The 16,515-nt window shown below is 49.1% G+C and overlaps 1 protein-coding gene and 1 long non-coding RNA gene across 3 annotated transcripts in view; one reads left to right on the forward strand and one right to left on the reverse strand.

Moving 5' to 3' along the window:
- Positions 1-9,674: 9,674 nt before the first annotated feature.
- On the reverse strand, positions 9,675-13,306 carry LOC133227766 (uncharacterized). The gene is made up of 2 exons (XR_009729934.1): positions 10,807-13,306; positions 9,675-9,957 (listed from the first exon to the last, which is right to left on the reverse strand). It is a non-coding gene; the product is annotated as an uncharacterized LOC133227766 (long non-coding RNA).
- A 191-nt stretch (positions 13,307-13,497) lies between these two features.
- The window catches only part of DHRS3 (dehydrogenase/reductase 3), a 49,982-nt gene continuing 46,964 nt past the window's right edge, over positions 13,498-16,515 (forward strand). The window contains exons 1-2 of one of the 2 annotated variants that reach the window (XM_061382662.1): positions 13,498-13,731; positions 14,460-14,609. In XM_061382662.1, the coding sequence (XP_061238646.1) occupies positions 13,615-13,731; positions 14,460-14,609 (267 nt within the window). In that variant the 5' untranslated portion in view covers positions 13,498-13,614. Of the gene's footprint in view, positions 13,732-13,910; positions 14,006-14,459; positions 14,610-16,515 lie in introns of those variants that run through there. The other variant, XM_061382663.1, reaches the window with a different exon arrangement.

The raw sequence follows: 16,515 nt of genomic DNA on the forward strand, positions 1-16,515 counted from the left end.
GAGACTTTAATACCCCACTCACACTTATGGATAGATCAACTAAACAGAAAATTAACAAGGAAAAAAAAAAAAACATGTATCTATAAAGTTCACTAAAGCAAAGCACAGTAAAATGAGGTATGGCAATAAAAGGTGTTAAATTTATCAAATAAAAAAAAATAAAGTGCTGAAAAATTAAAGCTGTCAATTCTGTAATACATATTCATTGAAGGTATCTTTTGAAATGGGGGTGAAAACACCTTCAGAGAAATGAAAGCTAAGGAAGCATGCACGAGCTATAAAAAATGATAAAGTCCTTTATGAATGATGATAATATCAAAACAAAACTTGGAAATACAGGAAGGAGTAAAGAGCACTACGAACAGTCAATACATGGATAAACATTAGAAACTATTCTCTTTTCTTAATTTCTTCATGGTAAACTATCAACATTATATTGTGAAATTTTTCAGAAAAAAAAATAAATAAATAAGCAGGGTGACAAAAAAAAAAAAAAACACTCAATTAAGAAAGGATAGTCTTTTAAATAAATGATACTGAAAAAACTGTATATTCACATAACAATAAAGATACTGGACCCCTGTCATATACCACTCACAAAAATTAACTTGAAATGGATCTAAGGTTTAAATGTAAGGTGAAACTGCAAAACTCCTAAAGGAAAACATATGGGAAAATCTCTCTGATGTTCATCTTGGCAATGAATTTTTTGAATATGACACTAAAAGCATAGGCAACATAAATAAAAATCAACAAGTAATACTATACCAAACTAAAAAGCTCTGCACAGCAAATAAAATGATCAACAAAATGAAAAGCAAAAAATATATATATATATATACAAGCAACTCCTACAGCTCAATTCCAGAAAAAAAAAAAAAAAAAGAAATGGTATGGACCTAACAGAAGCAGAAAATGTTAAGTAAAGGTGGCAAGAATACACAGAAGAACTATACAAAAAAAGACCTTCATAACCCAGATAATCATGATGGTGTGATCACTCACCTAGAGCCAGACATCCTGGAATGTGAAGTCAAGTGGGCCTTAGGAAGCATCACTACAAAGAAAGTTAGTTGAGGTGATGGAATTCCAGTTGAGCTATTTCAGATCTTAAAAGATGATGCTGTGAAAGTGCTGCACTCAATATGCCAGCAAATTTGGAAAACAGAGCAGTGGCCACAAGACTGGAAAAGGTCAGTTTTCATTCCAATCCCAAAGAAAGGCAATGCCAAAGAATGCTCAAACTACTGCACAATTGCACTCATCTAACATGCTAGCAAAGTAATGCTCAAAATCCTCCAAGCCAGGCTTTGACAGTACATGAACCGTGAACTTCCAGATGTTCAAGCTGGATTTAGAAAAGGTAGAGGACCAGAGATCGAATTGCCAACATCCACTGGATCATTGAAAAAGCAAGAGAGTTCCAGAAAAACATCTGCTTTACTGACTATACCAAAGCCTTTGACTGTGTGGATAACAACAAACTGTGGAAAATTATTCAAGAGATGGGAATACCAGACCACCTGACCTGCCTCCTGAGAAATCTAATTGCAGGTCAGGAAGCAACAGTTAGAACTGGACATGGAACAACAGACTGGTTCCAAATAGGGAAAGGAGTATATCAAGGCCGTATATTGTCACTCTGCTTATTTAACTTATATTCAGAGTACATTGCGCAAATGCAGGGCTGGATGAAGCACAAGCTGGAATCAAGATTGCCAGGAGAAATATCAATAACCTCAGATATGCAGATGACACCACCCTTATGGCAGAAGTGAAGAAGTACTAAAGAGCTTCTTGATGAAAGTGAAAGAGGAGAGCGAAAAGTTTGGCTTATAACTCAGTATTCAGAAAACTAAGATCATGGCATCAGGTCCCTTTACTTCATGGAAAATAGACTGGGAACAATGGAAACAGTGAGAGATTTTATTTTCTTGAGCTGCAAAATCACTGTAGATGGTGACTGTGGCCATGAAATTAAAAGACGCTTGCTCCCTGGAAGAAAAGCTATGACCAACCTAGACAGCATATTAAAAAGCAGAGATATTACTTTGCCAACAAACGTCCGTCTAGTCAAATTATGGCTTTTCCAGTAGTCATGTATGGATGTGAGAGTTAGACTATAAAGAAAGCTTAGTGCCGAAGAATTGATGATTTTTGTGGTATTGGAGAAGACTCTTGAGAGTCCCTTGGACTGCGGGGAGATCCAACCAGTCCATCCTAAAGGAAATCAGTCCTGAATATTCATTGGAAGGACTGATTCTGAAGCTGAAACTCCAATACTTTGGCCAACTGACTCATTGAAAAAGACCCTGATGCTGGGAAAGATTGAAGGTGAGAGGAGAAGGGGGCGACAGAGGATGAGATGGTTGGATGGCATCGCTGATTCAATGGACATGAGTTTGAGTAAGCTCTGCGAGTTGATGATGGACGGGTGTCACAAAGAGTCAGACTCAACTGAGTGACTAAACTGAACTAAATCTTCAGATTGAGCTTCCCAGGTGGCAGTAGTGGTAAAGAACCTGCCTGCCAATGCAAGGGACATAAGAAATGCAGATTCGATCCCTGGGTTGGGAAGATCCCCCAGAGGAGGGCATGGCAACCCACTCCAGTATTCTTGCCTACAGAATCCCATGGACAGAGGAGCCTGGCGGGCTATAGTCCATAGGGTCGCAAAGAGTCAGACATGACTGAAGCGACTTAGCACACACACATGCACACTCAATCTTCAGATAGTAAATATATATACTTCCATTTGTTTGTTTTCTCCCTTTTTTATAAACTAATCAGGGCAGCATGCAATAGGTCACTGAAATAACTGCCCAAGCAGGGATTTTCAACTACAAAGCTAGGGCTGTCAGCATCCTCTCTGCGCAAACAGCAGACCAGACGCGGCAAAGGAACCAGAGGTCCTGCTAGTCTGGACACATGTGCAAAGCCACGGGCCCTCTCCTCTCTCTCCCCACCTGAAAACACAATCTGAGCTTTCTTTGTCATCTTTGGACGTCTTCAGGATAAATGGCAGAGATGTAATAAACCTCAAAGGAAGTTCGTTGCTGAGAGAGAATGAAGGGTAGTCACCAGGATCCCGATTTAGACCCTGCAGGGTTTGCCTTCTGCTGGAATGTTTATCATCCTGTGGTCTCAGGCGACGTAACACTTGGGGTCTCCGTGCCCTACTTGATGAGACTGAATGAGCCAGAAATAGCACCAGGGTGTGACAGGCACTCAGTAAACGTCCGTGAGTTGTGATGATTTCCATCTATCATTAGACTCTCATGTCTTAGTGGTTTTTTGTTTTTTTTAAGTTTTAAAAATAACATTTATTTCTTAAAAGTTAACATGTGCATAATAGGAAACCAAAAAACACAAGAAGCAAAAAACAAAGTCATTTATAATCACAAGCAGTTTACCATTTGATGTGTCCTTCTAGGTCTCATTTGTGTATTTCACAACTAAGCACCCATTTTTATGTAATTAAAGTCATACAGTTAAGTATCATACTGTTTCACACATGATGAATATTTACCATTTCAAAGTCCCAAAGCTATGAGTATTTTGATAACCAAGAATACACGACACCAACTCAATCTGGAAGGGAAAAAATTTTTTTAATTTAAAAACAATTTTTCAGTAATACCTTGATCTAATACATTGAATTATTTTATACTTTGTGTTTACTATTATTTACTGAATTGACTTTGCTTTCACTTATTTAAATAAATTTTAATTACTTCTTATAAATATTGAACTTTGCTTTCCTCCTAATGAAAAAAAAAATCAGTGAACTTGGTTTCTCCAGTGGCCCTCTACTTCTTTACAGAGGACATTAACTTGGGTCAATTCCTATGAATACACTTCCAGAAAGAGGCCAAAAACACAGATTCTGCTCACACCTCATTTATTTCTGGAGTCCTGAGAGATTGATGTTTGCTTGATGGTGGTGGAAATAGTCAACTACAGTCTACAGACAGGGTCTGGCCCCTACCTTTTTGTGTGCTGCCTGCAAGTCTAAGAATAGTTTTACATTATTAAATGGTTGTAAATTAATCAAAACAAGAATACTTTGTGAAGGTATGTGAAATTCAAATTTCAGTGTCCATAAATAAAGTTTTGGACTTCCCTGGTGGTCCAGTGGTTAAGAATCTCAGGGGATATGGATTCGATCCCTGGTTCGGGAAGATTTCACATGCCACAAGTCAGCTAAGCCCATGAGCTGCAACTGCCAAGCCCGAGTGTTGCAACTACCGAAGTCTGCATGCGTAGAGCCTGTGCTCCACAACAAGAGGAGCCGCCGCAGTGAGCAGCCCAAGCACTGCAACGAAGGGTAGCCCCTGCTTGCCACAACTAGAGAAAGACCCAGCGCAACCAAAAATAAATAAACGTTTTTTACATAAAGTTTTATTGGAACACAGCCATGCTCACTAGAGAGGGTATATTATAGCTCCTTACATGTTGTCTATTTACCTGTAAGGAGCTATAATACCTATAACATATTTACTATTGCATTATTATACACACATATACATTATATGTATAATACATATTAACATATAATATACATGATACATATAATAGTATGTATAGTAAAAGCTATTTACACACTATTTACATGTCATCTATTTACATATTGTTTATATCTACATATCATCTATTGCTACCACAGCAGATTTGATATTACAACAGATGTTTTATGTTCTGCAAAGCCCTTTACAAAAAAGGTTCAACAGCTTCTGGCCCAGGGTAAGGAGTTAGCATTCCTATGGCCCTTGCTCTGGTTCCAGGGAAGAGTTTTTACACATAGGCCACTCAGTTACCCTCACCTTTTTTACCTCCCCCACCTCCTGCCCCAGACAGGGTTAAAATGGATAACCCCACTCACCCTAGATAGTGTGTTCTTTGGGGACATGAAACCAGGAGGAAGAACACCTAATGGGCACCCTCTTCTTGCCAGACATCGGCCCACTTAAAGACATGATCTCACTCATAGACTTAGAGAACGAACTTACGGTTGCTGGGGAGGAAGAATGCTGGGGGAAAGGGATAGGGAGTTTGAGATGGACATGCACACACTGTTGTATTTAAAATGGATAACCAACAAGATCCTACTGTATAGCACAGGGAACTCTCCCCAGTGTTATGTGGCAGCCTGGATGGAAGGGGACTTTGGGGGAGAATGGGTGCATGTGTATGCATATGTATTCCTGAATCCCTTCCCTGTTCACCTGAAACTGTCACAACATTGTCTGTTAATTGGCTATACCTCAGTACAAAATAAAAAATATAAAAAACAAAGACAACATCCAGTGGGTGGCAAAATTCCCATTTCAAGGATGACAAAACCGAGGCTCAGAAAAGGAAATAATCTGCCCAAATTTGCACAGCTAGTAAGTGGCACAGCCTGGATTGGAACACAGCCTTGCCAAGTCCAGAACCATCCTGACAACAATACCCACACCCTGGTTTATAATTATTTGACCAACCAGAAGGCAGAAGGAGGCAGGTGATGACTGCTGGGTACCCCCCCACCTCCCCACTCCCACCCTTACCCTCACCCCGGGCCTCCACCCGAGCTCTCTTGGGTTACACCCCATCCACCCCACCCCAGCTGTGTTCCTGCCATATTCCCAGCCTTGGCTCTCGCCTGCATTTCCACCCAACCCTGGCAGCCAGAATAAACACGGCCTGCCCCAGCGTCCACTCACACGGAGCCCGAGAGCCCACCTCCCTGGACCACAGCCTGGGATTCAGGACAGCGAGGCAAAGGACAGCCTGCGGGTGCGTGCGGACAGCGGCCCTGGACCGGCCAGGAGACGTGAGTCCACGGACAACGCTTACCTGTGTGTGGTGGTTTTCCTGGACTGAAACGAGCCATTCTACCTGCCCTTTTTTTTTTTTTTAAATGTATCCTGTCCTATTAGCCAGGCCTCACCAAGGAGAAAAGGGGCCCTCTTGGCACACATTCTGCATTAGAAAGAGAAGGTATTTTATGAGGTCTCCAGCCTCTGGAGACTGTGGTGTCCTCTCCCCACCGAGAATCTCGACTGTCTAAAGCCTACTTTCCACTCTCGGTCTCCTCTGGCCAGGCAGACCGCGGGCCATCTTGCCCCGTTCCTGTCCTCCTGAGAGTCTGTCCCCACGAGGTGCCCCCCAAAGCAGCCCATCTTACCCTTCAGGGAACACTGGTTTCCGCTCGACCAGAGGTTCTTCAGTCCGACTCCTCAGTCAACATTGCCAGCTGTTCTGCTTGGGGCAAAGTCTCCAGTTGCCAAAGAGAGCCGTGTGTGTGTGAGTGTGTGTGTCTCCATGGGAGTATGTGCATCTGTGTGTGTCTGTATGTGTCTACTTGTATATGTCTGTGTGTGTGTTTGTGTTTATCTTTGTATCTATGCATGATTGTGTCTGTATGTTTCTCCATTTGAGTGTGTGTGTGTGAGTGTGTCTGTGTGTCTATCTGAATATGTCTCTTGCTTATCTTTGTGTCTGTATATGAGTGTGTCTGTGTGTGTGTTTGTGTTTATCTTTGTGTCTATGCATGATTGTGTCTGTGTATGTATTGGTATGTGTCTGTGTGTGTCTCCATTTGAGTGTGTGTGTGAGTGTGTCTGGGTGTCTATCTGAATATGTCTCTTGTTTATCTTTGTGTCTGCATATGATTGTGTGTGTGTGTGTTTATCTTTGTGTCTATGCATGATTGTGTCTGTGTGTGTCTCCATTTGAGTGTGTGTGTGAGTGTGTCTGTGTGTCTATTTGAATATGTCTCTTGTTTATCTTTGTGTCTGCATATGAGTGTGTCTGTGTGTGTTTGTACGTGTCTGTGTGTGTCTCTGTGCAGGTGTGTCTGCATGTCTCTGTGTGTGTCTGTTTATCTTGGTGTCTGTGTGTGATTGTGTCTGTCTGTGTGTGTCTGTATGTGTCTGTGTGTGTCTCTGTGTATGAGTGTCTGCATGTCTCTGTGTGTGTCTGTTTCTTTGTGTCTGTGTGTTTGTGTCTGTGTGTTTGTATTAATGTGTCTGTGTGTGTCTCTGTGTGTGTGCATGTTTATCTTTGTGTCTGAATGCCTGTGTGTATCTCTGTGTATGTGTGTCTCTGTATATGTGTGTCTCTGTGTCCACACATCCATGCAACAAGTTACAGTTTGTGAAGCCTTGCTCAGAGGCGTGTCCCTCTCAGAGCGGGGACCTCCCTGAAGGTCCCCGCACTGGGCGCCCGTGGCAGCAGAGCTCCCAGTTACCTGGCACCTGGAGCCGCCTCACACCTGAGCATCCCACAACCTGCTCACCAGTCACCCTGCACCCACTCGTGGTTCCCCGCAGGGCCCATCATGTCTCTCTCTGTCCAGTCACACTGAAAATGGAACCCGCAGTCACCCTTATGCTAGGGGACCCTGACTCAGCGCTCCTCAGATGTACACAAAAAGGACATGGGGATCACCATAAGTAAAATGCAGAATCTCTTCGGGAGGTCTGGGGTGGGGCCTGGGAATCTGCGCTTCCCACGAGCACCCAGGCAACACCAGGCTGCGGGTCTAGGAACTCAGTGAGCACAGAGACCTCCAGGGCTGCTCCAGCCCAGCAGGCATCCTCCCGTCACAGATATTCTCTTCACTCAGATTTCCCTGGGGTTCACTCCTCACTCCTACAGGGTCTCTGCCCCTATGCCGCTTCAGAGTGGCTTTCCCAGCCACTCCATGAACAGCTGTGAACTCCTGCATCTGTCTGTTCCCAACCCGTTCTCTCCTGTCTCCCACCTGCCCTCATCGCTCTGTGCCCCACCTTGCCTATATTCCTCATGGCACTCTTCACCTAGCAGTGGGGGAATGCCAGCCCCATGAAGCAGAGCCTGGCACACAGTCACTGCTCAATAAATATCTAGTGGATGAATAAGTGGATGAATGAATAAATGCATGAAGGAAGGCACACATCTGAAATCTTTCACCGCTTTTGCTCCCGAGGTTGTGTCCCAGCAACTCTATTTCCTTATTGGTGGGCAGCAGGTCATCTTGTGTTTTATTATGAAACACAGGGTCAAGACGAAATGACCGATTTGAAGGTGGGGACAGCAGAGCCTCAGCGCATGCTCCACTGCACAGATCACACGCCTACCAGCCAGGCCCTGTCCCTACCCTTGAGAAGCCCCCAGGGTGCTGTGAGATACAGAGGAAACCAGCAATTACAGTGCAGTGTCACTGTGTGGGGAGGTAGGAAAATATAGGGGCCAAGAGCAGAAACCCCTGGGCCAGCCTTGGCTGGGGGAAGGGGGCACCAGGGACTGAACGGGGCAGTGGATAGAGCTTTCTGGAAAACATACCGCATGAGCTAAAGGAAACCGTACAAGATGAATAGGGGTTTACTCAGCCAAAGAGGAAAGGTCCTGGAGCAAGTGTGCTGGCGGGGGTGGGGTGGAAGGTAACCAGGTGAGGTGAGGAAACACCCAGCAGAGGCCAGTCCTCAAGGCCCGTCCAGAAGCCCTACTCTGGGGCCATCCAGGAACACCGCTAACGGAAGCCCTGCATCTTGTTTGTGGCTGAACTGGCTTGTCAGCAAGCAGGCAGCACCCCCATAGAAACAAGAGCTGGCATTTACTGGGCTCTTGTATGGGATTTTATGAGACCTAATCCCAGCCTCGCTGCTGTCCTCCCTTTTCAAATGAAGAAGCTGGAGACAGGAAGTGGGGAGTGCAGAGCTGCAATCTGAACCAGACCACCAGACCCCAAAGCCAGCATCATCACCCTACTGCCCCTCTCTGACACATTCGGCCTTACCCCCAACCCCGTGGCCCCTACAGGTGGTGGCCAAAAGGGAGAGACTCCACAACCAGTGGCTGACTGGCTAACCAACTGAAGGCACCCTCTGCTCCTCCAGCTTCTGGTGGCTTCCCTGTTAGGTGTCTGTGGAGCCACCAGCCCAGAACAGGCCATGGGTGAGGGTTCAGTGCCATGACACATCCTAATGACAAAGGAGAGAAGAGCTCGCGAGGTGGTGGGAGAAGTGAGAAAGGCTTCGTGAAGGGGCTGTTACCAACCAGGGGCCGCCCTGAGGCTGGGAGTGATTGAAGGCAAAAGGAGAAGAGGGGGCCGAGGGTGAGACAGTTAGCATCACTGATTTAATGGACATGAACTTGTGCAAATTCCGGGAGATACTGGAGGACAGGAAGGTCTGGCACAGTGCAGCCCATGGGGGTTGCAAAGAGTCTTAGTGACTGAACAACAGCTGAGAGGCAGCCCTGGGCGGTTCCCAAACACTGGCCAACACACACATTCTGGGGCTCCCGCCCTAAGATGTTGGCCCGGGACATCTAGGCTGGGAACCCAGGAATCTGCATGTTGACAAGCTCCCCCAGTAGATCTTATACATTCTGGAAGACATCCACAGATAAATCCAACAGAGCTGAGCACTTGACCAGGGTTCAAATCCCACCTCCAGCTCTGGGCTACATGATCTTAAGTGACTTTCTTAACCCTGTAAGCCTCAGATAAGTAGAAGGCAAGGCTTGAACCCTGTTTGTTTTTCTAGCTCTCAGCTGGGATGGTGATAGGGGAAGTTCCTGGTTAAAGGACTACACAAGAGCATTCATGTGCTTGGCACTGTGGATGCAATGCAGGTGGGGGTAAATTCAGAACTGGGGCTTAACAGACACACACCACTATATAGAAAACAGATAAACAACAAGCACCTACTGTATAGCACCGGAAACTATATTTAACATCTTGTAATAACCTATAAAGGAAAAGAACCTGAGAAAGAATATGCATGTGTGCTGGGTCGCTTCAGTCGTGTCCAACTCTGAGACCCGATAGACTTCACTCCACCAGGCTTCTCTGTCCATGCGATTCTCTAGGCAATACTGGAGTGGGTTGCTATTTCCTCTTCTAGGGGATCTTCCCGACCCAGAAATCAAACCTGTGTTTCTTGCATCTCCTGCATTGGCAGGCAGGTACTTTACCACTAGCACCACCTGAAAAAGAATATATATATATATAAACAGAATACTTAGCTGTACACCTGAAACATTGTAAATCAACTATGCTTTAAAAAAAAAAAAAAAGCATAGCTTTTTTCCCGCCTCTCCGGGGGAAAAAATGGGACAGAGCCCTGGGAGCATGGGGCGTGTACAGTGTGGTGGCCCATCCAGGGCCAGCAAGTTCCCCTGCAGGTAACAGGGCTGGCTCTCTGGGGGGGCCCACCTTTACCCGTGAGCTGCTGGCTCTGGGTTGGAAGGCGGCTCCAGCCTGCCCTGCTGGGTCCTTGCACCTCCTGTGCCCGCCCCACACCGGGAGAGCTGAGTCATGGAAAAAGTTAGTTCTTTGGGCTGCAGCTTACCTCCCTCCTCCATCAAGCCTACAAAGGCTCCTTTCACGTCTCCAGGAGTGGAGAGAAAACTGTGGGGCCCTCTCCCAGGCTGGGATGTGAAATTTCAAACTTCACCCTGGAGTTAAATTCCCTACCCCCTGCTCCCAAGTAAGGGAGGAGGGGGTACCAAGAGCCAAAAACACAGGTAGGAGGAGGTGGGAGAGCAGGGGGAGGGGTTGTGTCCCATTTAGTTCCTACTGAAGCCAGGTCACGGGGACCCTCTGGACCAGCCCACTGGACTGTGCATCCCCCAGCCCAGTACCCTCCTTGCCTCCATCTTCCCTGGGAAGTTGGGGGACATAGAGGAGATGACAGACAGAACCTCTCTGGGAAGCTGATGATGGAAGAGGCCTGAGTCCACAGGATGCAAGGCTAGTAAAACTCACATCCTGAAGGTGGAACAAGTAGAAAAAAGGTGTCCTATTCCCAACCACAGTTCATCTTTTAGGGCTACCTGACATGTTCCTTTATGGGCTTCCCAGGTGGCGCTAGTGGTAAAGAATCGACCTGCAGGAGACAAAAGAGACATTGGATCCATCCTGGGTCAGGAAGATCCCCTGGAGGAAGCCATGGCAACCCACTCCAGTATTCCTGCCTGGAGAATCCCATGCACAAAGGAGTCTGGCAGGCTACAGTTCATAGGCTCACAAAGAATTGAACACAACTGAAGCGACTTAGCATGCACACACGACATATTCCTTTATACTGTGATTTCACTCTAAACCTGACGTTTGGGAGAGGTTAAGGGAAGCCCCGTGTGGCCTTGAGTTGAATGAGTCACTTACATTGCTGAGCCCAGTGTTAACACAGTGGCATCGTGACGCCCACCCCTGGAGACTGTTTCAGAGATGAAGCCAAAGTACGTGTAACGGTCCTGATACGCTGAAGGTTAATTTGGGTTCTCAACCCCCTTCCCACTCAAACTTACACCCAAGGCAAATGTAAGTGGGACCTAGAGGTCTCCCAGCTGATGTGGTATCTGAACAGGGTTGGCTGGCTGGTGAGCATCAGTGGATTTCAGTGAACACACTGCTGGGTTTAAGAGTTGCTTCACATCCCTGTGTTTCAGTAACCTACTCCACACAACAGCGAGTGTGTGGGGAAGTGGAGCTATGATACTTGCAAGCCTTTTTAGGCTTGAAGTATTCATCTTAGGTAGGGAGAAAAGCCTGGAAGGAAAAGGGTGCCTGGTAGGGTAGAAGGAACACTACAGTATCGCATCCATACCACTAGGCGGCGTCGAGGATAACAGATGAGAACAGGCTGCGCGCAGGGGTTTCAGCGCCAGACTTTTCCCAGTTGTCTTGGCAGGCCCCGCAGACACCCGCCACCTCTGGGTGGGGAGAGCCTCTCCAGGGCTGGGATTTCTTTCCCATTTTTACAGACCTCCTAGGTGGGAGGAGGCCGTCATGTTGACCAAGTCCTGCCTTTAGCCGTGGCCTGGGAGTCTAGGAAGGCAATGGCCTGCCTTGGGATCCTATTTTTGGAGGGTTGGATGGAGGCAGGAGGGAGCCTGGTCCTCTCCTCCTGCCAGAATAGGGTGGGGTGGGATGGGGTAGGAAAAGGAATCATGTCTGATCTGGAGCCCTCCCTCCTGCGCTACCTGGCAGACCGGGATAATGATACCCGCCTTTGCAAGGTCAGTGGGAGGATTCAGTTTCAGATTTGAAGCCCTCAGTGTAGGATAGTCTGTCATCCAGCCACACTCTTCCTACCCTTTTTTGCTCTTCCAGCGGGTGACATAATGACTTCCCAAATTCACCTGGAAGGAAGATCCACGCGGGCAGGAGTTTCCTCCAGAGCTACAGGGTCTTTGCAGCCCCGGGCGGAGTTAAACCCCCAGCCACCCCCTCCCCAAACCAGCTTTTCTCAAAGTGACATTCTCCCCGGATCCTCAGCAGATCATTAAACGGCACTGATTCCAGCACACCCAGCCCTGTTCAATCAGAAGGTCTGGGGGTGAGGCCCTGCACTCCTCGCCTGAACAAGCCTCTCTCTGGAGAACCGCTGGCCCAGATTACAGGGCAAGCTCCCTGGCTCATCCTCCTCTCTTCCTCCAGGCCTGGGACCATCAGGGGCAGCAGGAGGCAAGTCCGATCAGTCATTTTCTCTGGCTCTGCTCTTTCGTGACTCACCTCCCAGACTTTCTGCAACAGACAACTCTAAATAGCTGGGTCCCACCCTCCGGCAGGGGAGACATTCTGGTTGGGAGAAAGCAAGAGGTTACAAGGTGGGCCCACCCAACCCCGCGGAGGGCAGCCCAGGGAGACCCAAAGCGAGAAGTCCCCTGCACAGCATGGCGGGGTGTTGGCGGGGTGGGGGGTGGGGGGGGGTAAGGGCGGGGGCTTGTAGGGGGGTCAGGTTTAGCAAGTTTTGTTTACAGGCGTTTGTTAAGGAAATTGCTGTCAGTCAAGGTAATTCTAGCCCAGATGAGCAATAAATACGCTTCCAGCTAATCTTATGGGGATTTTATTGACACCTCGGGGGCAGAGGTTCCCTTACCCTGCCCACCGCCACCCCTCAAAGCAAAACCCTGCTACCCAGCTGTTCCCCCCCGCCCCCACGCCAACGCCCCGGCCCTTACAACACGACGGACTTGGGTCAGACTTAGAAAGTGCTCTCTAAGTGAAGACAGGAGGCTTCTGAGTAAGGGTCAGAAGTGGCTTCCTGGTCCTACCTGGAGGCAGGGGATGATCAAATGACCTGAAATAAACCCTGGGCGACCTGATAGATCAAGGCGAGCGTAAGCTCCCCCGGGTCTCCCCGGCAGGCACACTGGCGGTCACCTGGCCCGCAGGCTTCCCTGCTCAGGCAGACCGAGCCCCAGGCCAGAAGGCATGTCTCGAGGAGGGAGCCGGTTCGCTGGAGTCGGTTCCAGCGTGTGCGAGTTACTGCGGCGAGCCCTCAGGGACACAGCCGGCAAGCCCCTGCTTGCAGCTAGGGGAGCCGGCCCGGGGAGAGCGGAGTCTCTGAGAGCCCGTGTGCGCGCCCGGGCGCGCACCCCACCACTGCGCAGGGGGAGGGGAGCCCGCGGCAGCCACTCAGAGGAACCGTGGCGAAGCCTCAGAACAACTTTAACTGTCAATCAGACTTAATGGGGTATTATAAAAAAAAAATGGGGGGAAAAGGGCCGCCCTCTCGTTCTGAGCCGCGGCTGTCCCGGGAGCGAACGGATAAGGCGGCGTAGACCCAATCGTCCGATCCACTCGCGCTCCGCACCCGGGCCCTCTCCAAGTTGGAAAGGACAAAAAGAAGGCAATAAATGCTAACAAGGGAGAGAGAAGGAGCCGGATCGAGCGGCAACTCCCAGCCTCCGCTGGAAGAGAGAGGGAGGGAGGGAGCCGAAGAGAGCGGGCGCGCGCGAGGGCGAGCCATGCACGTAAAGAAACTGACACCCGGACCCCCCACTTCTCCTGCACGTTGCTGGCAATCAGATCGCGTTTAAGCAATTTCCTGAGCCCAAGAATAGCAATGAGTCTGGAGACTTTCGCGGGCTGAAATTGGGAGCTCCAAGCACTTTTCCCCCCTACTTTCTTTTTTTTTTTTTTCCTGGAAAAGGGGGGGGGGCGCTACAATTTGGAGACGGTTTTTTTTTTTTTTTTTTTAATCTTGCACTTTGAAACCGCGGGACTGTAGCAGGGTGCGCGCGTGTGGTTGGTGCTTTTTTTTTTTTTTTCCTTCCCCTGCCTAAACTCCTCTGTCAGCCTGTAAACATTACCTGAGAATTCCCCAGCCGAAACGGCTGGCTGCCGGGGCAAGAAAGTTCTTGTTAGAACTTTCCACCTCTGGCTTCCCCTCCACCCCTCTTACTGTCCCAACCTTCGGAGACGCTTTTTCTCCTCCGGAGGATTTATCTTTTTTTTTTTTTCTCCCCCCTCTTTTTCTCACCGGGTGCTTGCTTTGCATTTGGGAAGAGGTGATTTCAAGAGTGGCCAGGTGGGACGCCTCTCTGCCCCCTTATTCGGTTTATTTATTATTGTTTGGGGGTGTTTTCTTTTTTAAGTCCTGTTTTGTTCGGTCCGGGGAGTTTCGCCCCCGCCGCCCGGCTCCGCGGCGCGGAGGATGGTGTGGAAACGGCTGGGCGCGCTGGTGGTGTTCCCTCTGCAGATGATCTATCTGGTGGTGAAGGCTGCGGTCGGACTGGTGCTGCCCGCCAAGCTGCGGGACCTGTCCCGGGAGAACGTCCTCATCACCGGCGGCGGGAGAGGCATCGGGCGCCAGCTAGCTCGCGAGTTCGCAGAGCGCGGCGCCAGAAAGGTACCGGGACCCCGCGAATCCAGACTGGTGGGGGCCGGAGGCGAGGGGGGCCCAGGGGACAGGGGGTGCGCCCACCTGCTGCCGCTGCCGGAACCCGCGCCCAGGGTCTGAAAGTCGCCGACCACCCTACTTCTCTGCGCCACCCGCGAGTGCTGAGCTAGTTAGTTTCACCTTGTACATTTCCCGGGCAGCCGACTGTCTGTCTTTTTTGGCAGGTCCGGAGCTGCCCCTCTCCTTTGGGATCTGTGGCTGGCTGTTCACCCCCACCTCGAAACTTAGCAGACCCACCCATTTCCCACATTCTTCCCTCCCAAAGGAAGGTGTTGCGTTTTTTCCTCCCCTCGCTTTCCCTCTTTGCCGCCACCCTGGTAAGGCAGGGTGTGTGCGCTCCTGGGTAGAGCGGGGAGCCGCCTGCTAGCTGGCGCTTCGTATTTTCCTTGGCAACCCGCTTCCCAGCCCCAACCTGGACGGCTGCGGCTCTGGAAGCTAGGAAAGAGGGGGTACTTGGTGTGGTTTGAAAAGCGGGAAGCGGTGGTGGATGTCTAGCCTAGCCTGATAGGCACTCGGAAGCCAGGTGTTCCGAAATCTAGAGAGAGGGGACAGGCTAACCAGCAGCTGATCAAGAGTTCTTGTTCTAGCTTCAGTGCTGCCTCCGCACACCCACCCCCCCACCACCACCCAAATACAGCCCGGAAGGGGATCCCTCCCCACTAAGAGGAGAGGTGGCACTGTGGTGAACCACCCCTCCCCCCTTCCAACTCCCAAGCCCTGCCTTTAACTTTTTGCTAGTTCCACCACCTCTTCCTCCAGTTTTCCCAGACCTGGTGCCTAAGAGTGGGGAGGCTGAGCCAGCTGTCACCCAACGCCAACCCAAGCCAGGCTGACTCACCCAGTGACTAGAGCAATAAGAGAGAGAGATTTGAGGCCAGCAGGCTGGGCTGTCTCCAGCCAGCCCTGTGAAGAGGAAGAGCAAAAACAGGGAATTAGTTTGAAATTTAAACTGCTGTGAGCGAGGGGGGTGAAAGGGCCGGCAAAGCCAGCTGATCTGACATGGAGCCACATACCTAGGGGATTAAGTAAATATGTACTGTAGAAAACCAAACCTGCATGTAATTCCAGGTTGCTTTTGTTTTGTTAAATACTGCCCTGAGATTTACAATTCCTCCGGGGTGGCTCTGACTGGGACTGAACTTTGGAGCCTGAACTATCAGCCAAAGCCGATTGCCGATTAACTCTTCCTTCCCTGGGTGGCGTTTAGAAGGAGGTGGTGGCTGTAGGTTGGAGGCTGTCAAGGCTGAGTAAGTTAGCTGGGGTCGACTGTCTCCCAGCTCCTGCTTCTCCTTGGGTGGCTTGGACAGCTGCTTGACCTTGCAGTTGGAAGAGGAGTTCAGAAGTGTTTTTTAACCCTTGGACACACCGAAAAGGAGAAGCAGAAGTTGCTCTCAGCAGTTTCATTTCCTTGGGAGTGATGCCCTCCACCCCCCCCCCCCACATCTGTTATGGAGGAGTGGCAGATGAGGGTGCCCTTGTGGGGAGGGGGAGCCTGGAGGGTTTGGGACAATCGCATGTGATTGTCATTCCCTAGCTGTCTGCATCCCACAGAAACTTTTCTTCTGGCTCTTCCAGCTGGCCCAAATCCTGGGTCTCTCACTGCTCTTGTAACTGGCTGCAGTAGGCATATGAAGAACTCTTTTAGTCAATCTGGAAAAACTTGACTGACTATAAACAAGCCTAAATTGAAAGAAGTGTATGGCACTGGGGTGGGGGAGGGGCAGAGCGGCACCATACACTGGGAACCATGCCCCACTGAATTTGAAATGGGTATCTTCTGAAGAATAAAGCCAGGACCATTGAGTGATATGGCTTAATTGGTATCTGGTCACCAGAAACAGGAACCAGAGGCCCT

This window comes from Bos javanicus, chromosome 16 (genome assembly GCF_032452875.1).
Source record: "Bos javanicus breed banteng chromosome 16, ARS-OSU_banteng_1.0, whole genome shotgun sequence".
Lineage (NCBI taxonomy): Eukaryota > Metazoa > Chordata > Mammalia > Artiodactyla > Bovidae > Bos > Bos javanicus.